Genomic DNA, 23,926 nt, shown 5'->3' with positions numbered 1-23,926 from the left:
AAAAGCAGATTTGCACAAAAATGTTTATCGACTGTGTTCAGTGCACTTCGAAAGTCACTGTTTCCATGTGGAGGGAAGTGTCAGAAAACTGATACCAGAATCGGTACCAACTATTTTCAGTGAATTGCCTGGCCAAACACATCGTGGTAATAAATGGCAAAACCGATTAGACAATTTGAGAAAAAAAGGTTTATTAGTAGAAGGAAGTTCAGCTATTACCCATGTCATGAGTAAATGCTCTCACTGTTCGATTGTCACTACACAGGATGCTGAAACCCAGACAGAACCATTAGAAGTAACCATAAATGAATCCGAAGGCATTTATTCTAAGGTAGCAAGTCCACGAGCGCTGTCATTGGATCATGCATATTCAATGTGTTCAATGACACCGCTGTTCAGGTCAACACCCGAACGTCAACCTCCAACATCGGAAATAATAGCAGTGACCCCTTTATCTCCCTCATCTGTCTCGTCCACACCTTCACAAATACCTCAGCAAACAAAGACATCACTAATTCGTTATATAGAAACTCCTGAGGTTGCTCCAAAAAGGAGAAAATTGGCGTATGCAGAAGACCCAAGTTTTCATGTATCACAATGTGAAACGCCACAAAAAAGTGATCTGAGTATTTGTGAAAGTGTAGACGAAACAGAACCAGAAGAACTCATTCCTCACCCACTAGATTGGGTAAAAGAAAAAAAATACATAGTTTTCGAGAGTTGCCTGGACAAACTCCTCTACAATATGCGTTGCCCTGACACTGATTGTCATTCACGTATACATAAAATTGTAAAACAAATTGTAGGTACGATGGTGACAGCATATTCAACATGTGGCAATTCACACAGATTGAAGTTGTGGGAGAGCCAACCGAAAAGCAAACAATATGCAGTGGGTAACATCCTGCTTGCTGGGGCCTTATGTGTAAGTGGAGGAAGCTATGCCAAACTTAGAGAAATGTTTGATTTATGTGGCATACAGATGTTTGGCAATTCTTCCTACAACCGAGCCCAAAATCAATACATCTTTAAAGCTATTGATCACAGTTGGCAAGAGAATAGATCAAATGTGATTAATGATTTGACAGAAAAAACAGTTTTTCTTGTTGGGGATGGTCAATGTGACAGTCCTGGTTTTTCTGCCAAATACTCCACTTACACTTTCATGGATCTCTTTTCCAAGAAAATTGTGGACTTTGAATTAGTGCAGGTGTCACAAACAACTTCATCCGTTGCTATGGAGAAGTTTGGATTTACCAAATGTTTAGATCGCATAATTGACCAAAATTTGGATATTCAATTTGTGGGAACAGATCGACACACTGGCATTCGAAAATTACTGTCAACAAACGATAAATATAAAAATTTAAATCATCAATTCGACATTTGGCATTACGTTAAAAATTTAAAACGAAAATTGGTTCAAATTTCCAAAAAAAAAATACATCGTGCACTATTGCCGTGGGTGCCATCCATACTGACTCATTTCTACTGGTGTAGTAGACATTGTAAAGGTAACGAGACCTTTTTAAAAGAACGTTGGCAATCTGTACTACACCACGTTGTTAATGTTCATGTATGGACAATTGGAAACGTCGAGCACAAATGCTTACATGATGAGATCAACGAGGAATCTCCGTCTGTTCCCTGGTTAATCAAAAATACACCTGCATTTGTTGCATTGTCCACAATCGTTCTAGATGCACAATTGGAAAAGGACATGAAACATCTAACTTTTTTTTGTCAAACCGGGGTAATTGAAACGTATCACAGTATGATGTTAAAATATCGCCCCAAGCGAATTCATTATAAATTTGATTCCATGGAAGCTAGAACTAAATTGGCAGCATTATGCCATAATCATAATGTGATACGCAACCCCGCTGTGATAAAAAAAATAGATGAAAAAGGAGAAGTTGTTTCGGTCGAAAGAAAAAGTCTGGAGTTTCCACGAGGAAGAAAGAAATGGATTGTCCGTAAACTCTTCAAAAAAATGGAGAATGAACATGCCTTCCATCTGCTTTCTAAAATGATTAGCATTGTTGAGGGGACGCTAATCACCTCGTGGAAACCCAAAAATCCAGATATGCCGAAAAATATAGCTCCGATAGAAAGGCCGGATACCAGTACTGCAGTAATGGAGCATATGACACGTTTTCCTCAACTTTGATAATTGAAACGGTCGTTGTGATAAGTTTGCTCCTTTTTTGAAAAGTAAATAGTAATAAAGTTTTGTTTGTTTGGTAAGGGACATAATGTTTAATATATTGTTAATATAGATATATATTCTATTTTATTTTATTTATTTAATAAAACGCTTTGAATTCTACTTACAGCTTCATGTGTATTATTAGTAAACATACACAGTTTGTGCAATGTGTACATACAATTCAGTGGAAAAAAAATACAAAAACCATCATCTTAATGAAATATGATTTATTAAAACAAAGATAATACAATTAAAAACAATAACCAAAAATATATTATAATTCAATAAACAAAAAAAAAAAAAAAAACTTTAATGAAATGCCATCTCAGAGGCATCGTAGTCATCTGAATATAAAAAACCCACATACGAACCATTCGGATCTGGAAAAACATCTCTAACTACTTTAACAGCGCAGGACGGAATTACTCTCCGATTACCCTTCCCTAAATATCCGTAAATCCATGCCATGAATAGTCGGTAGGCTGTCTTCCGTAATCGCCTGAAAATAAAATAAAATTATAATTAAAAAAAGGCCAAAGAAACCATAGTGTATTTGTTATGTATTGATTACAAATGAAAATAATTACCGATTGTTGTTGGCATCCACGACAGGTAATTCATCAAGATGCATGGCCAGGGATGTGAGTTGAACATGTTCTTGCGTCGCAATTTGGGAAATGAACATATCCGCACAGGTGATACATTTCCCGCCCTCAGGGATGCATCCCTCAACCTGGTGTATTTCCCGGCAACACACAGATTCTATTTGCGTGGCCATTGGTATGCAACACTCACAATGACACCAGTGAGTGTTGCCAATACGGTCTTCAGGGGTATCTTCAGCTTGGCTTGTTTTTGAATCGTCAGGGGTACTTATTATCCGGGGATTATTGGGAAAGGCCGGATCGTGTTCTGTGTCGGGATACCTTGCCAACAGTTGTTCAATCATCATATTTCTCTTAAAAAAATATAAAAAAAATAAACACATTAGCATAATATAAAAGCATACGTAAAAATTAAAAATACAATTTTGAAAAATAAGAACTATTTAGTTTTCTAAAATAAACATTAAAAAATTACAAAAATTACAACAAAGAGTGTATACAAAAGCAATAAATAAAAGACAAAATTAAACAAAATAGAAAAATTATTAATTTTATTGCTAATATTTATGGGTAATAAAAATATGAAATAAGTGATTATTCTATAAAATTTGGTCTATCATTATACACATCCAGACATGTGTAGAGATACAACTGAAATAAAAGTATAATATAAACAATATTCTATCTGAATTACCCTTTCCTCTTGAGTGAGAGAACTATAACTCCTTGTTCTGGATCCTGATGGAACTTCAGTATTTTCCTTAAAAAAAAAAATAATACAAGTCAACTTCAAAAAATATCACCATAACATAATTATATATGACAATCTAAATAGAAATGGACTTACCATTTCACACTACTTGAAAGGTGATGTTCTTTACGTCAAATTTTTTTTAATGAAATAACAAGAAAAAATTTATTATTAGAAATATATATATAGATATATATATAGATATATAAAATTTTTAGACCAATACAAATTAAAATAGAATGTAGGCCGTAGCGATAAGCTTGAGCAGTTCCATAGAAAATTATGAAGAAAATATATATATTTTCTATCACGCCATATACCTATATCTCCAAACACATTATATATATATATATATATATATATATATATATATATATATATATATATATATATATATATAATTTTATAGATATTGATATATATATATATAAATATCTAAGTATATGTATATATATATATAGATTATAAAAAAACATTAAAAGATAAACAGATCTCTTTCTCTCTCTCTCTCTCTCTCTCTCTATCTCTCTATATCTATACACATACACACAGATATATATATATATATATATATATATATATATATATATATACATATACATATATATACACACACACACACACATACACACGCACCCACATATATATATAGATATTTTATATATACACACACATATATATATATATATATATATATATATATATATATATATATATAGATATTATATACACACACACAATTATAATGAGATATTGAGGTGCAGCGAGATTACATATAGAAATAAATAGAACAATTAACTATACATATACATATACACACACAAAAAATAGGAAAGCAGTAATAAAATTACATACAAAATGTAAAGAATAGAACGATATATTAAAATATATTGAGCATAACATTTAATTAGACTACTTAGCTATACAATATATATAAAAAAAAAAATAATGATATTTAATTTTATATCTAAAATATATATATATATATATATATATATATATATATATATATATATATATATATATATATATATATATATATATATATATATGTATATATGTATATATAAAGAGAGAGAGAGAGAAAGAGAAAGATAAAAAAACAAACAAACACATGGCTCTCTGTCTCTATCTCTGTCTCTCTGTCTCTCTCTCTCTCTCTCTCTCTCTCTATATATATATAAATCAATAAGTAAAGACACTATACCTTTTAGATAGAAAATCAAATTGGTTGAGCAGATGTAAGATTTTCCTCCGAGTTCAAGAGTCGACGTTCCTATTTTGAATTGTGATTGCTTCTGTGGTTCGTTTTCATTCATTCTTTGTTCTCTGTGCTGTGTGGTTTTCGTTGCCTTGACAACGGGGCGGGAACTTCCTGGAGTTTTTCTTTCCTTGTCACTGCTCTCACTGAGCATGTGCAAGATGGAGCGGAGCATGCTGGGAGCCAGACGTCATCATATACCAGGAAGTAAATGCCTGTGGGCTTCAGACGCCCACAGTTAAAATGGAAAATGCCAGAGTAGGTTTTTATAAGTCATCCTGAAGAAAAGATTCGTCGCGCCGGGGGTCAAATAAACGCCGGACGTGGATGCCAATCGAAGCTAGCACTCACCCACCAGTGAGACAGGTAAGAAAAAAATAAAAAAAGAGCGGAATCCCACTTTAAGAATCTGTTAATTCTCAAACTGTCTTGGTAGTGCCCTTGCAAGTATGCAGGTCAGGATATACAACGTAAACAGCTCCATATTTATTCTGGGTTGTGAACAGAGAACATCATGACCCTCCAGGGAATTAGCATCTTAGAAGTCACCGACCAGAGTTTTCTTTGTTCTGGGATACACAGGTTCTATGCCACATCTGGAAAAAGAGCTCAGGACACAGTTGCCACAATATTTCACTGAATCTTATGTGGAAGACCCCTGGTATTATCTAGGGCAGGGGTAGGCAACCTCGGCCCTCCAGCTGTGGTGAAACTACAAGTCCCATGATACATTGCAAGACCCTGAAAATCACAGTCATGACTCCTAGAGGCAGAGGCATGATGGGATTTGTAGTTTCACAACAGCTGGAGTGCCAAGGTTGCCTGATCTAAGGGGACACTAAAGCAGAAGCCCAAAAACAGGTTTAATTTATTTATTTAAGACTGTTCGCTTCTGTCTTTTTTCAAGCGTTAAATAATTTACAGTATGTATTTAGTATTTATGTTGCTCTTACGTGTCCTCATCATCAGATCTTGGTTCAAAGCGATCTTCATCCAAATCTTCTTCTGATGTCTGTTCCGTCTCCTCTTTTTCCACCTGTTCGGGAGGCCACTTCTTTAGCGTTCCATCTAAGAAATATTTCACACTGGTCATTAACCAAAAGTATATTTACTATAAATTTGCTAATGAATGTCTGTGACACCAGTTACCCTTTTCTCTGACCACAGCTGAAGCTGGGAACCTTTTATGAGTTCCCGAAGAAATAGTACTTTCACCATCAAATTATTACCAATTGTTATGAAGACTTATAACGCATATGGCGATTATTTTACTTATATTTCAAGTCAAATTTCAAACAGTATGTCCATATGAGAATTTATACATTACATAGCCAAATGTTTTGTGGACATCACATCTAGATAAGCTTGTTGGACATCACATTCAAAAACCATGGGCATTAATACGGAGTTGATCCACTTAAGACCTTTTCTATCTTGGACTAAACTCTTGATTGTGTCCCATGTGTAATTATTGTGCCGCAAGTTTGAGCCAATTCTGTGACCTCTGGAGTTCTCCTCTGGAAATTATATTGGCTACATTTCCATTAATCCTCTAATTCCTCCAAATGACTTCTCTGCCTGTAGTCTACATCTCCTTATAGCAGGCGACAGATTCATATACACCTTACCAATACATCATGTACATGAATTAGAAAAAGTTCAACCATTTTTTGTACCACAGCAAGACACTTTTCTAAAGAGTATCCATGACACTCTTCATGAATTTCTGTTTCAATCATTTTTACTGAACGTACAGCCAAAACAGGTATATCATCAGTTTCCAGAAGAAGAAGCAAGTGAGAGTCCAAACCCAGATGGAGTATATTACCAACAAATGATTAGAAGTAGCACTGGTAATGCATAATTATAAGGTTATATCTCTTAGAGCATAGTGAAAGGATAACAACAGCAATGAAAATAGGAGAGGGAACTGATAAATTGTGGCCTCTAAAAAAAAAAAGGGGGGGGGGGGTGGCGAAAAGTGCCATGTAAAGAGCATTACCAGCCAAAAACTAAAAAAAAACTCTTGTATAGTGAATAGTTGGCAATACATAAAAAGGTATGTGGGGGGAAAAAAAAGGGGAGAAAAAAGCCAGGATTACAGACTATCTCAAACCTTGGGGAGGTATCCTTGAGTATGCTAAGCAGCTTTTCATTTGAAATGATCCAAGTGAGTTTACGCTTCATCATGGCAAAAAACAACCAGTGGCTTTTTCCAAGCGCTTGCAATGGCAATTTTATCGGCTAGGAATATGAAGTAAATTAGACTCTGGGTTTGTCTAGGCATCCCCTTGAAAGGTTAGTTGAGTAAAGTTATTCTGGGGTTCTTAACAATATTTACTATGGTCTCTTCATGAATTTCGTGTAAGGGGGTTCACACTTTATTTTGATTTCATAGTATGACATTTTGTTATACTGTAAACTGGTCCAGAAGTTGAACAGCAGATCTGGCACACCTGGAGTTACAGTGAAATAAACTTTACATGAATTTATAGGTGGATATTTTGGGTTCCTTCATATTAGGTTACAGTTGTCTTACGGCAATCCTTGAACAGAAGGAGAGCTCGATATAGCCTGAATGCAGTTCTCTCAATCTTGAACAAAAGAGAATCTTAATAAATAAAGTGTCACAGGCCAACAATGTAACCTCTACCAAATTCTATAAAAGTAAGCCTTCTAGCACAAACTTTGTGATCCACTTACACAAAATTAATGTAATTTAAGTTAAAACAAAATGTTCAGTGCTATAAATACAAAAACACAACTGAGCGGTTACAGCAACCTGTGATGATGTCAGAGGGGTGCTCGACTTTACCCCACCTCTAATAAAGTCCCACCCCTTAGGGACATAATGCGTAAGGTAGTGTACCCATGTTTTGGCGGAGCCACTGTGCCCGGTTCGATGTGAGCTGTAAGGAACTGAACGGCATAGGATTGATTACTGACAATCACAGTATTAACCACTTATATGCTGTGTTTTTCCTGTAGTTATTGTGAGTATGTGCCGTTTATATTTATTAAGTGTATTGAAACAAAGAGCTTTAGATATCTGTTTAATTTCTAGCTGAGGGATTCTGGGAAGGAACTTGCGTAACTGACAATTGCACGGTTGTCCACCACAACCCTGCTGACAGGACAGAGCTCTGCATTGTTTACATATGCAGAGCTCTGTCCTGTATCTTTCCTCACCGATTAGCGGGTGATGGTGGACATCCATTGGCCGCCAGAAGCTAATTGGTATGGAATCACGTATATATTTATGTGATTCTGCACTGAACGGTTGCCCTGTAGCAGTAAATCTGCTATGGGGGGGGGGGGGGGGGGTGAGGAACTGGTTAAAAGAAACTGCTCAAGCCAACTCACAGGCATTCTGCTATGGATGCTAAAGACATCTGTGACCTGTTCAGAAGTAATTCCCTAGTAAATTAAAGCCTAACACTGGAAAAAAACACAATCCTCCCTTGCAGGGGGATTGCACCTGCATTGCAAGGGTTAAATGCTCCCTTATGTCTAAGGGAAGGGGAAAGGTGGTTTTACTTACCTGATTCTCCACTCCCCCAACAGATGGCATTCCCCTATGGCTTGGTCATGGACTGTTCCTCTGGATTCTCACATTCAATGTAGGGCTATGGACCCTACATTGACCTTGGTGACTTCAGAGAACATCCGACCAATGTGAAGGGTATTAGAGGCTGCAGCGACGGCTCCTGCAGCATGGAGAAGCCTACAGGGGCGGAGGATCAGGTAAGTAAAAGTGTTTTTCCCATCCCCCAGGGTCTTCAAAGTTTCTAAAGAAAGGGCCAGTTTACTGTTCTTCAGACTTTAGGGGGCTGGACTTTGGAATTAGGGGGAGAAATAGTTGGTGTAAGTGGGAGAAATAGTGCTACATTTTACATGTCAGTGGAAGGAATTATGCCCCATAGTTGGTGTCAGTGGAAAGAATTATGCCCCATTGTTGGTGTCAGTGGAAAGAATTATGCCCCATTGTTGGTGTCAGTGGAAAGAATTATGCCCCTTAGTTGGTTTCAGTGGAAAGAAGTATGCCCCATTGTTAGTGTCTGTGGCAGGAATAATGCCTCAAGGGCCAGATAAGGCAAGCAAAGGGCTGCATCCGGCCCCAGGGCTACAGTTTGGAGACCACTGCCCTAGACAAACAAGCATTTAACCCTTGCAATGCAAGTGCAGCCCCACTGCAAGAGAATTTATACTTTTCCCGGAGTTCAGAGTTAATCTTGTTTTAGAATATAAAGAAATGATTACCACACAAATCTTCTGTGGGTAAAATGGAGTCATCCATGTCTGCTTCTCCCAGAATCCTCATCAGTGTTCCTGGTGCCTCCTGTTTCCACTGCTTCCTGTTCAGTGATGTATCATCACCATCATCATCGTTTTCTGTGATCCAACAAGGACATATGTAAGAGATATACATAGTAGTAGATATTACAAAATATATGCATACTACTATAGACTTCTTCTGAGAAGGGTCACCATTTTCCATACAGGAACACCTCCTGTCTTCTTATACAAGGTCAGTCCCCTACTAGGCCTAAATGCTGATTTTGGTCAGCATAGCTCTATGACAGGAACATGCTGTTATTGTACAGGTATCCTAATTAAACCACAACCTGCCTTAGCCCTGCTCAACATTGGGTATTGACCGTGTCCCTCGCTCATACAAACCCGTGGTCACCCTCATTCTTGTAGCAGCCAGACTCACTATACTCAAGAAATGGAAAACGACTCTTTTCAATCTCCTAATATTTCAGAGGTAGTGACGATGGTCAATGCCAACTACACCTTTGAATGCCTCATAGCAATACATGGCCTCAAATATGCCAATTTCTCTGACTCATGGAGCATATGAGTTAACAAACAACTATCATGCCCCATATAACTTTGATAACTTTAATGAAGACATTAATGTATGTATTGAAAATGCTTACCACTCTCGTAAACCCATGGATGTTTATTATCTATCCTTGGGCCATATGTTTGCACTGTGTACCATGATATATTTTATTTGTTTATTGTGATGTCTATACCTTTTATTCCCTATAAAACTCAATAAACATATTGATATAAAAAATAAATATGCTGTCATTTTCATTGCCCTCCTGAAAATGCTAGTTGCCTGTTTGCTATGCTGATCCTCTGTCTTCACACTGTCACTGACCCAGTACAAGTACAAAAATCTGTTAAAGCGTATGTCCAGAAAAAACATTTTTTCTCAGTTTTGAACAGAGTGGGAAAAGGTTAGAATCCCTGTCAGGTTTTATTGCTATCTGGGGCTCCATTAGATATTTACTCTCACTTCCTGTTCTGCTGACAATCTTTTAGCAGACAGAAAGTGAGGGGAACTTGCCATCAGTAAAGCTGGCCTTACTCCTGTAGATTTTAGTTTGAAAGCTCTTGTTTTCTAAATATTCAACCATTATCTAAGAGTTAAAGGGGCTAATTCAGCAAATCACGCTCAAGCAAAGTGTGTGGGGGGGGGGGGGGGGGGGATTGAAGGACAAGCATTGAACATTTTTATTGAATCTAAATTTTTATTGAATCTAATTGTAACAGACTACTATTTGTTAAACTGGCCTTTGCTTTGCTGACATCCCTTCTGGCTCCAGATCCTGCTTGCTGTTCCACTACATTGATCCCTGACTTCTGGCTTGGCTGACTATCCGTTCCGGTTACTGAACTTTGGCTATGTTTTGACTACGTTTGTTCTTTTACTTTTATTATTAAACAAGTGTGATTTAACTGTACTTCTGTCTCGGCCTGATTTCATGGTTTCTGACAGGGATACACATATTTACTTTACAACAATATCCTTTAGGGAAAGAGTGTTCATAAGTTCACCTATTCACAAAAAGTGAAAAGGTGAACTAACTGAAATATCCAGGCCACTCCCTCTGGACCCCTCTTCACACATTGGCCTTGATAACCCGTGCTGCCAGTGTAGTGGTCTGCTCACCATCCACTACAATACACAGCCCCGAGTGAGCATCTATCAGAATGCTTGCAATGGCAAGCACTCATTGGTCAGATGCACTTCTCATTGGTAAGCATTGTCACTTGACCAATGAGCACTTGCCATTGCGAGCATTATGATGGATATTCAGTCAGGGTCTGAGGTGTATGAACCACTGCAGCAGCACAAGGCATCAGGACCGCTATGTGCAGTGGAGTCCGGGGGGGGGGGGAGGGTGGCCAAGGTATTTGAACTTGGTTCACCTTTTCATTTTTCTTGAAAAAGTGAACTTACCCTTTAAGCAGGATCAAATGTTTTAATATGCAAAGTATTAGAATATTAGGTGCTAATGTTAGTTATATGTGTGAATTCTCACCAGCTACAGTATCAAACATCGATGTCACTCCAGCTGCCATTAAATTGCCAATGAGTGTCTGAGGCTCTCTTGCTGTCCATTGTTTCCTGTTGTTTTGTGGCATATCATTGAGGTTTCCACTGCCTAAGTATAAAAAAATGAATCAATGCAAATATATACAAAGTTGATATAACAATGAAGTGATGCTACAGCCCTTCCAACGTACAATGCATGTAAAAGAGCCACATCTGTGCTCGGGCCGCAGCCACAAATACTGCAGTCAAACATCAAAACAAAAAGGACCAGCAACACAGTGTGCTATGCCCATAAAAATCAGGGCAGCAGAAGTCGCTGTTCAAATATATCTGCACGTAAAGTGGTTACCTGTGGTTAGAGACAGATGTCCAGCTCTGGATGCATCTGACCCTTTTTTTGCCAGTTGCGCCAAATAATCGGGCTGCTGTGCCTGCATAAACACGGCACGCTGGAAGCGACTAGATGTGAACCCAGCCTAAGTCTACAATGTTCTATTAACCACTTGTTACCCGTACATTGTTGCTTGCTTTCGGGTTTAGGGTGTGTGCCCCCCCCCCCCCCCCCCGCCGGCACCCACTGCTGTGAATGTACACAGCGGGAGCCTGTCAGCAAGTTCCAGCAAATGATTCATGGCCGGGGTCTGCTGATTGGCTGTGTACAATCACAGCCCAAAGCTCTGTGTTGACAATCAACACAGAGCTCTGTACAGAAACTGAGATCTATTAGTAAAAGCAGAACACTTTACCTTAGTTAGGCACACATTTAACCCCTTGATCGCCCTAGATGCTAACTCCTTCGCAGCCAGTCTCATTAGTACAGTGACAGTATATAGTGTTATCACTAATTAATGTCACTGGTGATGTCAGTGGCAGTTAGTCAGTTGCCCCCAGCGTCAGATTGTCTGCCACACTATCACAGTTTCATTATAAATCGTTGATCACGCATTAGTAGTATAAAAAAATTCCAATATATACTGTATACCATAGTTTGTAGGCACTATAACTTTCAGTCAAAATAATCAATGTACATTTACTGAATTTTTTTTAATCAAAGACATGTAGCAGAATACATTTTGGCTAAAATTTATTTTTTTACATTTTTTTATACATTTTTTTCAAAGTTTCTGGTCTTTATATTGCAAACAAATAAAAAACCCAGTGGTGATTAAATACCACCAAACGAAAGCTCAATTTGTGTGAATAAAATGATATAAATTTAGTTTGGGTGCAGAGTTGCATGACCGCGCAATTATCAGCAAAAAATGGCCTGGTCACGAAAGGGGTAAAACCTATCAAGTGGTTAATATATTTCAGATGCTTTGGAATGGGGAAGGAAAAGTGTCAAAATAAATCTATGCTGAGAATGGCTTATAGAAAAATGCTGGCAGATTAAACAGTTCTATCTGATGAAATTCCTGTACTGTACCTGATTGTTCTGGATCCTCATGTAATTTATGCCACTTTCCAACCCCCAACTTCATTCCAAGAGCAAAGGTTAAAGTATCATTGAGAAGATCTGTCTCCTGCAATTAACAAGAGCAACAAGAACTTATTTTAAATGACTGAATTATTTAGATCATATTAAAATTAGATTTGTACGATTTTCATTTTATGTGAACAAGGTCATTTCCATACAATGCACTTAGAGAGTTATGTACATACTGTATAAACTTTATAAATTATGTCTTTCAAAAATTCCTGTTTAAACAACCTTTACATTTCTTGTTGGTATAGTAAAGTTATTTATAATCTTGTGCATCTATTTAAAAAAAAAAAAAATCAGGACTCGTTCACACAGTGTTGGAAATAGGCGATTGGGTTGTGTTTTTCTTCCCAACTGCTTGTCAAAGACACAATTGTTAAAACAGGGTGCAGATGGAGATGTAACACACCATCATTACAAGGCGACTATAAGGCCCCTTTCACAAGGGGCGGAATCTGTCTAAGTGGATCCACCTCCTCAGTGGGGATCTCTCCGCTGATCTCCGGTGAGCAGGCGAATGACAGCTATGCAGAGCGAACATGGACACAGCCCGCTACTCTCTATGGGGCGGCTGTGCAGTCTGTTTCCATCCAACTGTCATCCGTTCCGCTGGATGGATGGCAAACGTATCCCTGTCCATCTGTTTTTAGCAGACTGGATCAGATCGGATGCCGGTGGCTGACAGCAAACGTATGTCCTTTGACATCCACTGCCCCATAGAGAACAATGAGTGGTCCGCCTAAAAAATGGACAGGTGAACCCCATCGGTCTGCTGGTGTGAAAGGGGCCTAAGTGCATTAATCTAATTGAAGGCTGCTTTGATATTCAACGCATGTATGAACTTAACCTAACAAACAAGCAGCAACTAGTGATGAGTAAATCTGCTTGGGTTCCATTCAAAGCCAGGTTCACATATGTGCAACCGCGGATTCATGCCTGGTGTCCAGTGCGTGTCTGTTCACCCATTCAGGTACGATTCAGGACTGAATCTTACCTGAATTTGCACCTGAACCGGACCCAAACACGCACTGGGCCCTTTTTCAATTCGGACCGCGGCTGCCCTGGACATGTGTGAACTGACTCCATTGGGAAACAGTTTGAGGGCTTTCTTGTGCATCATCTTTAGAAGAGGCTTCTTCTGGGACGACAGCCATGCAGACCAATTTGATGCAGTGTGTAGCGTATGATCTGAGCACCGATAGGCTGAACCCCCCACCCCTTCAACCTCTGCAGCAATTTTGGCAGCACTCATACGTCTATTTCCCAAAAACAACCTCTAAAAAAGACGATGAGCACGTGCACTCAACTTCTTTGGTCGACCATGGCGAGGCCTGTTCTGAGTGGAACCTGTCCTGTTAAACCGCTGTATGGTCTTGGCCACCATGCTGCAGCTCAGTTTCAGGGTCTTTGCATTCTCCTTATAGCCTAGGGCATCTTTATGTAGAGCAACCATTCTTTTTTTCAGATCCTCAGAGAGTTCTTTGCCTTGAGGTGCCATGTTGAACTTCCAGTAACCAGTATGAGAAAGTGCGAGAGATAACACCAAATTTAACATACCTGCTCCCCCATTCACACCCGAGACCGGGGAGGGAAAATGGCTAATTGGGCCCATTTGGGGCATTTTCACTTAGGGGTGTACTCGCTTTTGTTGCCAGTGGTTTAGACATTAATGGCTGTGTGTTGAGTTATTTTGAGGGGACAGCAAATTTACACTGTTATACAAGCTGTACAATCACTACTTTACATTGTAGCAAAGTGTCATTTCTTCAGTGTTGTCACATGAAAAGATATAATAAAATATTTACAAAAATGCGAGGGGTGTACTCACTTTTGTGAGGTACTGTATTTTTTGAAGGCACGCAATTTAAACTAAGTATCTGAATTTGACTTATCAGCCTCATGTAATCTATGTACAGCAAAGTTCCAATTGGGTGCGTGAGAAGCAGCACAAGTATACAATTAGCTGTGCTGCAGTGCTCATTTGCTAACAAGGAGCATGCTAATATGAGCAGAGCAGGGCGACAGAAAGATACTGTAAGCTCATCAGTTTGCTGCTTTTCTTTTCGCTACCCAGTCCAAGGCTAGGGGAGGGACTACACCTGTAATTGTTACTTAACTTAAGGACACTTTAAAGTGGAAGTAAACCCATGGATTTAAACAGTTAAAAAAAAGGCATGCCGGGAATGCTAACTGCACATTGGCTGTGCTCTCAGCCAAGCTATCAAACCATCCAATGGCTGGTGTCATAACGAATCACATGTGCAGCACCATAGCAGTTGAAGATTAAACAGAGGCAAAGATGGCAGCTTCCTTGGCTGAAAACGATAGGGGAGTTTACTTCCACTTTAAGGGAAAGGGGCACTGTTTGGAGGAAAATAAGGTGCACATTTTGGAAAAAGTTGAAAAATGGTTTGCAAGAGTCATGAAAGAACAAATTCACGCTAAACTGAAACAACCAACCCCAAACAGGGGTGAAGGCCATCAACACCATCTGTCTTCCACATACAATGCAGTTGTAACATTTCTACTACAGCAATTTGATAATTCACACCTTCAGCCCTATAAATTAAAGGATTAACATCTTCGAGGACTTGCTGACATCAAGGATGGGATTGTGTAATTAAAACAGGGTGGTGCCACAACTTTCATACCACTTTTCTTGTTCTTGGACACATTTGCCCTGACACATTCTATGGTGGCTGGATTAAGGTGATTGTGTTACACACAGCTATAAATGCTGGGTTGTGTTTCTGACACTCATTAAAACTGAAGAATCAGCTTAGACAAGCTATGAAATGCCTTCAACCTTACAAAACAATCCCAGTTGAATGTGGTTAACTAAATACTAGCTATACAAGGACATGAGTAATTGACAACCTTCACAGACTTCATGTTCACCACTTTAATTTGAAAATTATTAAATTAAAATGCTTTTTTTTAGTCCTGACCATAAAATTATATATATATATATATTATATATAAAAAAACATTTTACATGCATTTTAACAACTCTTTCTTGAATAAAAAGGAAAAATCTCGCCCTGGGACTTTACATGAGGTGGGCACCGCTAAGCCAATGAAAGTAACAACAGTAAATACAGTATATACAGTTTATATACTGTATTTACTGTTGTAACTTTCATTGGCTTAGCGGTGCCCACCTCATGTTAAGTCCCAGGGCGAGATTTTTCCTTTTTGTTGCATATTTTAAGGATGGAGGTGTGTCACTGGTGGCACCAGACCTTTCTCTTTTTTCACTCTTTACTGAATATAACATCTACTAAATAAGTTTTCTACATGAAACAAACTAAAAACAAAGTGAATAAATGTATATATACGATATTTAGGCTCAACCAACCTCTACATCGTCTATGCTGTGATCTTCTGCAACAGGCCCATCAGTCATTTCCTCTTCCATAATCAGGTCATTAATTTCAAACTTTATTCCACCCTGTGATAGATATTACAAGAAAGAAACTGCTATCTTTTATAATTGTAAATAACAAAAGAAATACAAAATGATTGTGCCCTTATCATGTTGGAAATTAATATAATATTAATATAATGTTATTAGCTGCATAAAATGTTTTTTTTTTGGATATCCCTTCATATACAAATTCTGGAAACATGTTTACACTTTTTACCTTTACTTTATATTTCTTTTGCAGTGCTTTTCGCTCTTCTCGGTTTTGCTGTATAATTTTATTATACTGTTGTTGAATCTCCTATACAGTATGACAATAAAATATATCAATCATTAGAAAAAAAATATAGAAAGAAGATGTAAATAAATATTATATGTGTGCAGGAAATACAAGAGCTGAAATATCAGCTTAAAAAAAATGTACACTTGTGATTTCGCTGAATTGTCACAGTCTTGGGTAAATCAGAAAATAGCTGCAGTTTTGCTAAAATAAATTGTGATCTAAAGAGTTATATTACAAACTCTGAGCTCAGACTGTAGAAAGCCCAAATGTTATATTTGTCAAAGGCAAAGTATGATGAAAATTAGTAACCAATTACACATTATGTGTATTTCAGCTTATTTCACATTCCTAAAAACAAATGGCTTATTAGGCTCCTTACACATGTCTAGAAGCAGTGCGTCCCTCTTGGCGTTTTAGTGTGGCTGGGAGGGGCAGGTACAACATCCAGCCTGGCAGCAGGTAGCCTGTCAAAGTCTATGGCAGGCTGCAGCTGAAAAGGCTGAACGCTGTTTCAAGAGGTACACACGTTTAGGGTCCTGTGGATTCAGGGACAAGGGTCTTTGTGCAAGGGGCCTTAAATTGCAGGTTCCCTGTAACAATAATTTAGTTTTTTGGCACCAAGGACCTTTGGGGAGGTGGTCTTGGCACTGAAATAAACAATAATAAATAACAATAAATGACAGAAAACAGTGTTCCCCTAAATACATTACATTTCACCTAGTTCTTAGCTGAGCCCTGGCATTAACCCTAATTGTTTAAATATAATTAAAGGGCTTGTCCAATAAGCTGCAGCTCTGTTTTCCATCTTGGAAATCAGTCTTTACCCTTGGTGCATACAATAGATTTTCACCCTTTCTAATATATATATGTATTGTAATTGGCTGCCCCCAGTACCTGCAACACATTGGATGGATCTGTCACAAAACTGTTAGGAAGATGCTGTTAGTTAATAGGCTGACTATAGATGGATGTACAGTATGTCTCCCCCAAGACTAGAAGCAGGGAGATACGTGCCCTTCCTCAATAGCACTGGAACCTGCCACTGTTTCTAGTGACTTGCCCAACAGACAGAAGTAATGTAAATGAGGTTAACATTAAAGTAGAACTATAGGCAAATCTTTTTTTTTTTCATTTTGGATGGAATAAAGGGGGGGGGGGGTTGATTTATGTTTTGCCATCTGTGCCCCATTGGGGAGATTTACCTTCACTTCCTGTCCCATAGCCAAAACAGGAAGTGAGAAGAAATCCTTGAAAATTAAGGGAATACCTTGGGGACCCAAGGCCTTTAGAACTAATATATTCATTGGATGATTTCTTCTCAATTACTTTTCTGGGGGGCAACCCAAAATGTGGGATTTTCTTTTACTTTCACTTTGTGTGCTAATGGTAAACAATTCAAATAAAACTGATGAACCTCCCTAGGGGCTCATGCACATTACACCTTCTAAATTTGAGTCTAGGAGCTTTTTTTTTTTTTTTTTGCCATAGCTCCTAAACTCAACTCCATAAAAGGCTATGCGTCCGTGTACAGTTTAGAAGAGTTAGACCCCTTTCACACTGAGGCAATTTTCAGACATTTTAGCACTAAAAATAGTGCCTGTAAAGCACCTGAAAACGGACTCTCATGCCTCCCCAGTGTGAAAGCCCAAGTGCTTTCACACTGGGGCGTTGTCCTTGTGAGAATGGTAAAAAAGGCCTGCAAGCAGCATCTTTGGGGCGGTGTAGGAGCGCTGTATACAGTGCTCCTACACCACCCCTGCCCATTGGAGTGAATGGCCAGAAAAGCATTTCGGAAAGCGCCACAACGCAGGCACTTTTAACCCCCTGTTAACCCCTTCTTGAGAGATAAATAAAAAAGCGCCCCACTAGTGGCAAAAAAGCACAGCTTAAACAGCGTTAAAGCGCCACTAAAACTAGTGGCGCTTTACCACTAATGAACCCGCTGCCCCAGTGTGAAAGGAGTCTTAGAGTTAAGAAGCTGCTGCGGTTAGGGGAGGTTCAACCTCCCTCAACTTCCCTCTCCTGAACACGGAAGAATTGCATTCAGGATAGAAACACTTTGACCGCTGGCCGCAAAACACAGCAAAATCTTGGTAAAATCGTGGCGCGATTTTGACGTGCTCTGTGCTTTCCCATGGCCAGCGATCTACCTAGTCTGTGTGTACATGAAGCCTAATGGGGGTCACAGACAGCAATAAAAACTGGCAGGTGTTCTAATATCGCTCCATTCTGTCCAAAAATAAAGAAAAAGTTTTGACTTTAGTTATACTTAGAGAAGAGAGATGTTTTGGCCCCATCACACAATCAGGGTGTCATGGTTATGCAGTAATCTTCCTCTGTCTGCTTACCTATCCTCATGTGTTCAGACTAAGAGGCCAGCCACTTCCACCTGGTGGTTTTTATAACCTCTCCTCTAAGCATGGCTCCACCCCAGGCCCTATCAGGGAACCCTATATTAACCTGTGCACTGCAGGCCAGTGGTGCTGATCAACCATTGTGTATTCACTGTGTGTTTGGCTTCCTGTTTCCTGCTTGCTGTGTGCTCTACGATTGTTACCGACCTTGGCGTGTTCTCGACTATTCCTGTCTGCTCGTGACCCTGACCTTTTGGCACGTCCCCGACTATCCCTGTTTGCCTGAACCTTTGGTGTGTACTCTGTTGTTCCTGTCTGCTAGTTGCCCATACCTCTGCCTTATCCCTTTACTATCCTTGTTGTTCCAGCCTGCCGTTCCCTTCTCCTGTAGTCTACAGTGAGCTGTGAGACCCTAGGGGCCGCGACCTGGAGCCAGACTGCAGCTCAGTCCATCCTCACCACTAGAGGCTCTGGTGAACACCTGCTGGCTCTTAGACTCTGCGCCCTGGGTAATCTATGCTCTAGCTCAACTGGGATCTGTGTTAATGATCCAGTAGACCCGCTTCCTGAACCTCCCTGGGTACAATCCACAGCAGTCAGTCCTAGGGTCCACTATCTTAGCGGAGCACTTCCGATTCCTACGGAGTGCATCTGCCACCTGGTTTCAGGTGACCTAACAAAGGGACAATTATAAAAAAAAAAATTGTTTTTAGTTGTTGTTCTGGGACAGTTCTGAAGTTGAGTTTCGTTGCTACATAAATGCTCACAGTTGTGGCATAACTGAAAAAAATAAAATTAACATATATATAATATCCAAAAATAGCAAGATAGGTTCTGCCCCTCCTTCAATTGGTAACATGTTGAATTAAACAATTAGTAATCAATCACAAAGTGTCAGCAAGTGTATTGCTTGCAGAGGGAGGATAGGAAATATTACCTAAGTACAACATCTATTAGAACAAAATAGTCTTATCCCAATATATATGTAATAAGAGAGAAGGGTATACCATATATATATATATATATATATATATATATATATATATATATATATATATATATATATATACATATATACATACACACACATGCATACATATATAAGAATGCTATAATGTGATATACACAAATAGAGATCAAATGGGTAAGGACTACTTAAGAAACAGATTCACATCGTAGTGGTGATTCATTCTGCAAAGGAGTCCTTTGCAGGGTGGACTCCTTTGCAGACATCGCTTGCATACACCTTTATATATGCTGTTTTGATACCCTCAAAATGTGAGTGTTTTTTATTCATCTTTTATATTAAAGCAATTTTTGTGACAATATTACGCTATGTTGGATTCCTATTTCTATGGTTTTATGTACAATATCACCACATCATCCTTTATTGGATAACTACGTACCTTTGCCAAATTGATGTTGCAGTGTGAGCTGAATTGGTGGACTACCTACATTCATTTGGGTCGTATTCCATCCATAAGCCTTCTGGTAAGCCTCCTCCAATACCACGGTGGTGTTGCATGTATGAAGAGTACACCTTGGAAGTCTTTACATAATTGAGCACTGAACTTCATCTTTTGGGACTTTAATAGCACTTGCAATTTTTTAAGAATAAGTTGTGTATGATTATATTATTTTTTCACTTAACAGTGTTCAGATTTCCATTTTAGAGCTCACGGAGCACAAATGATCTTGTTTTTTATTTATTTGTTCCAAGATATATATATGTTTGCACGTATATATTTGTAATTTAACACTTTGGTATAGCGCTACACATAATTTTTTCTTTTAGAATTTTCTCGCTTTTTGTCTAGAACTGTGTTGGCGGCTTGATCAAAGTTCGTGTCACAGCGCAGTATACACCAATTAAGTTTTTCATCTTCTTGGGTCCCTTGGCCTGCTGAGAGAGGCTATTTATTTGGGTGAGGTTAGATGATCGGGGTTCTGTGCCACCTGGATGGCTGTCTGGGTGGACGTGTGTTATACTGCCCCGGGCTGCTAGGCCAGAGCCTGAGGCTTATTTTGGGGACATCTGGCTGCTAGGCTGAGAGCCTATCCAGAAGCAGGAGAGCAGCGCAGGGTTGGGACTGTGGCTTGCAGTCCAACCAGAAGGGATCGTTATGCCAGCCGGAGAACCTGTCGTGGTCGGAGGTAGAGGGGAAGCTGTCGCCCCTAAGAGACCATCCACCCTGTTACCAGGGACCACCGTGAGTAGCTGAAGTAAGTACCAGAGAAGTATTCTCAACAACCGGGGATGGTGAAGAATTGGGAAACTTCAGTAGGGGTCAGGACTTGGCTACAACTTATAATGTTCAGACTACACTGACACTGGTGTTATATATAATTGAAAGATTTATTTGTGTTTTTTGCTGTGGCTGTTTTTTTTAGATGAAGGTGGTGGTGTAGCCATATCTGTACTTACCTCTGTTTGCTCTTTACCATCTGGCTTGTCTGCAGTAGAAGGCCCTCTAGGGTTACCTGCTTTTACAAGGTATGTTCCATCAGATGCTTTAGGAGCCTCCTGTGCAGAAGCATATGACATGTTTTTTCCATTTGTGTTTAAATATTCATGCTGGTTTAAAAATCACACATACATTGCTTAGTTTACATTGAGCCTGTCTGCAGTCTACACTCATCACCAGTACAGAGAGAGGTGTTTGCAGAAATGGGCATGTGATGACAGCTCTTAACTATCGCTGATATTTCCAGAAACATCTGTCTGCTATTCTAAATTAATTTGAAAGGCACCAAATGAAATCAGATATGAGTTTTCATGCTTCGAAGCCCTTGTAAACATGGTCGGACATTCCGATGGACAATGTCCGATAGGACCGTGTTGTCGGATAATCCGACAGTGTGTGGGCTCCATCGGACTGTTTCCGTCGGAGTATCCGACGGACCAAGTTTTCCAGCTGGGCTATAAAATTTTCCGACAACATGATCCGATCGGACTTTGTCCGATCATGTGTAGAGAATTCCGATCGGACAAAGTGCCACGCATGCTCAGATCAAACTCCTAGACCAAAGCTATTGGCTACTAGCCTGAACGTAGTCCCGTCCTAACGAAATAACGTCATCACGTTAAGTACGATCGGATTTTCTGACAACTTTGTCCGACTGTGGGTATGCAACAGTTTCTGACAAAATCCGACGGACCGTGTGTACAAGACCGTGTGTACAAGGGCTTAAAGTACATTTATTTTGTAAATGATTTAATATAAGTCACTGTTCGCAATAAATATTTACTATAAAAAATTGAATTGACTTGACTTGATTTCTACTTATGTGAGTCTGCACCTAATCCTCAAACTTTATACTACTAATAAGAGAACAGATAACATAGAGTGGGTAAGGTTCCCAAAACATCATGGGAGCTTTTTCAATGTCAGGTATGGTATGTGGAAAACAATGATTTATTTTCTTTGCCTTTCCTTGTTTTTTTTCTTTCTTTTCTTCTTTTACTTTTATTTCTTGATCATCTTTTCCCTCTCTTCTTTCGCTCCCCCCCCCCCTTTTTTATATGCAAAGTGTTTCTTAATTATTATACACTTGGGGGATCATGTTTGGCGTTTTTTGGAATTCACTGTTCTCTCACTGCCCCTACAGTCCAGGCGGAAGGAGGGGCTTTCCCACTAGGGGGTGCTCATTCCCCCCCCCCCCCCCCAACTGTATGGCCTACATTTTTGCTTGCAACATGGACTCTCTTCCACCCTCCTTCCCCTTTATTTTTTAATTTTAAGTTTGTAAGCGTAATACAATTTCCTACTGGTGATCTTATGACTGACAGTATATATCAATATGCTGGTAGTATGTATCCCGATTGTTGGCCTTACTTTTGTATGTTTCTATCTCTTTATCTTTGTAAAACACTTTTAATAAAAACTATTGCAACAGAAAACAATGATGGACCACACAGAAGATAAAAGCCAAGTATTTGCTTAATCCAGATAGAGAAAATAATTGGATTCTATGAGTATGTTTGTTCCCCAGAAAAGTGACTGTACATGTTTAATTACTGGTGGCATTCTTTATTGGTAGAGGAAAAACATCATTCAAGTAGTTGCTTGCATCTTGAACGTTTTACTATGTGCCATAGAATTCCATACTGCTGCTAGCAAAAGCTGAATAAAATTAAAAAAAGCCCTGACATAATTTTACCTGGTACTCTCCAGCTCTGGCTTTTATCTCCTTGACTTCATTGTGGTATTGCTGCCGAATGAGCCCCAACTGTTTCAGATGTTCCTGTTATACAAACATTAATTCTTAGAAACCATGTGCAGTATAGTGCTTGGATGATTTTTTTGAGATGTAACCTCTGGGCATAACATAAATTAGTGATGAAATAAAAATGCTAAAGAAAAAATTGCCGTTTTCTAGTTTTTTTTTTCCCCCCAAACAAAAAGTAATTTTCCAAACCTGCAACAACCCCAAAGCCTGTCCGTGGCACCACCTTTCCTGTACAATGCTGGGACACAAATAGTCATAGAATGAAAAGGAACAAACATATTATTGCTGATTATGTACTTTATATACCTAAAACGACACCCCAAGATGTTTTAATATCTGATCATCATGGTGGAATTTTATGAATTCTGTACCCTTTTAAAAAAAAAAAAATGTTGTAGCCCCTAAGGCCGCAGTGCCCAACCTGCAGCCCGGATGCCACATGGGGCCCTTTGACACTTATTGTGTGGCCTTTAGGACCACTGCAGACAATAGTATTTATTCTAGTAACCTAGGTTGTTATGTAGGTTTTTACTCAGCCTGGTGATGAAAAAATACTCTTTTACACGGTCTTAATTTATTTCTCACACCTTGTTACTTTTTGACGATCCTTTTCCTCTTTTTCGTTTTTTTTTTCTTTGATCATTTTTAATGAATTATGCTGAAAAAAAATATTAAATGTGGCACAAGTCGATCTAATACATTTAGGCCTGGTTCACACCTATGAAGGTTGCATTTTGCTTAGTCCAGGTGCATTTTGCATTTTTCAATATATGTTTTTGACCCATTGAAGTGTAAGGAACCAAAAACCAGAAAAAAGTCCCTGGCCCTTTCCATGAAATGCACAAATGTGAACTACATCCATAGGAAACCATGTTAAATGGTCTGTAGCGTGTTTCTGCAAAACTGAAAATGCACTAAAAAATACATAGGTGTGAACCAGGCCTAAATGTGGTGCTGCCCAAAACTGCACA

At 38.9% G+C, this 23,926-nt stretch overlaps 2 protein-coding genes across 5 annotated transcripts in view; both read right to left on the bottom strand.

The window, feature by feature from the left end:
* Nucleotides 1–2,421: 2,421 nt before the first annotated feature.
* Nucleotides 2,422–4,973, bottom strand: LOC143983994 (P2X purinoceptor 7-like). Its single transcript, XM_077484222.1, has 5 exons — nt 4,773–4,973; nt 3,662–3,689; nt 3,509–3,574; nt 2,797–3,167; nt 2,422–2,708 (listed from the first exon to the last, which is right to left on the bottom strand). Exons 2-5 carry the CDS (start codon nt 3,662–3,664, stop codon nt 2,519–2,521), a joined length of 630 nt encoding a protein of 209 aa, XP_077340348.1. The 5' UTR covers nt 3,665–3,689; nt 4,773–4,973; the 3' UTR covers nt 2,422–2,518.
* An 806-nt stretch (nt 4,974–5,779) lies between these two features.
* The window catches only part of NEK5 (NIMA related kinase 5), a gene marked incomplete at its 3' end in the record, with an annotated part of 110,742 nt that continues 92,595 nt past the window's right edge, over nt 5,780–23,926 (bottom strand). For all 4 annotated transcript variants that reach the window (XM_077484218.1, XM_077484221.1, XM_077484220.1 and 1 more), the window contains 8 exon segments: nt 5,780–5,894; nt 9,087–9,218; nt 11,168–11,290; nt 12,608–12,704; nt 16,023–16,115; nt 16,309–16,389; nt 21,151–21,249; nt 22,887–22,970. In XM_077484218.1, the coding sequence (XP_077340344.1) occupies nt 5,780–5,894; nt 9,087–9,218; nt 11,168–11,290; nt 12,608–12,704; nt 16,023–16,115; nt 16,309–16,389; nt 21,151–21,249; nt 22,887–22,970 (824 nt within the window).

This window comes from Lithobates pipiens, unplaced genomic scaffold, assembly GCF_037356315.1.
Source record: "Lithobates pipiens isolate NorthernLeopardFrog02 unplaced genomic scaffold, aLitPip1_a1.2 Scaffold_16, whole genome shotgun sequence".
In the NCBI taxonomy this organism is placed as follows: Eukaryota; Metazoa; Chordata; class Amphibia; order Anura; family Ranidae; genus Lithobates; species Lithobates pipiens.
The sequence above is the reverse complement of the archived record's forward strand: the minus strand, read 5'-3'. Positions and strand labels throughout refer to the sequence as shown.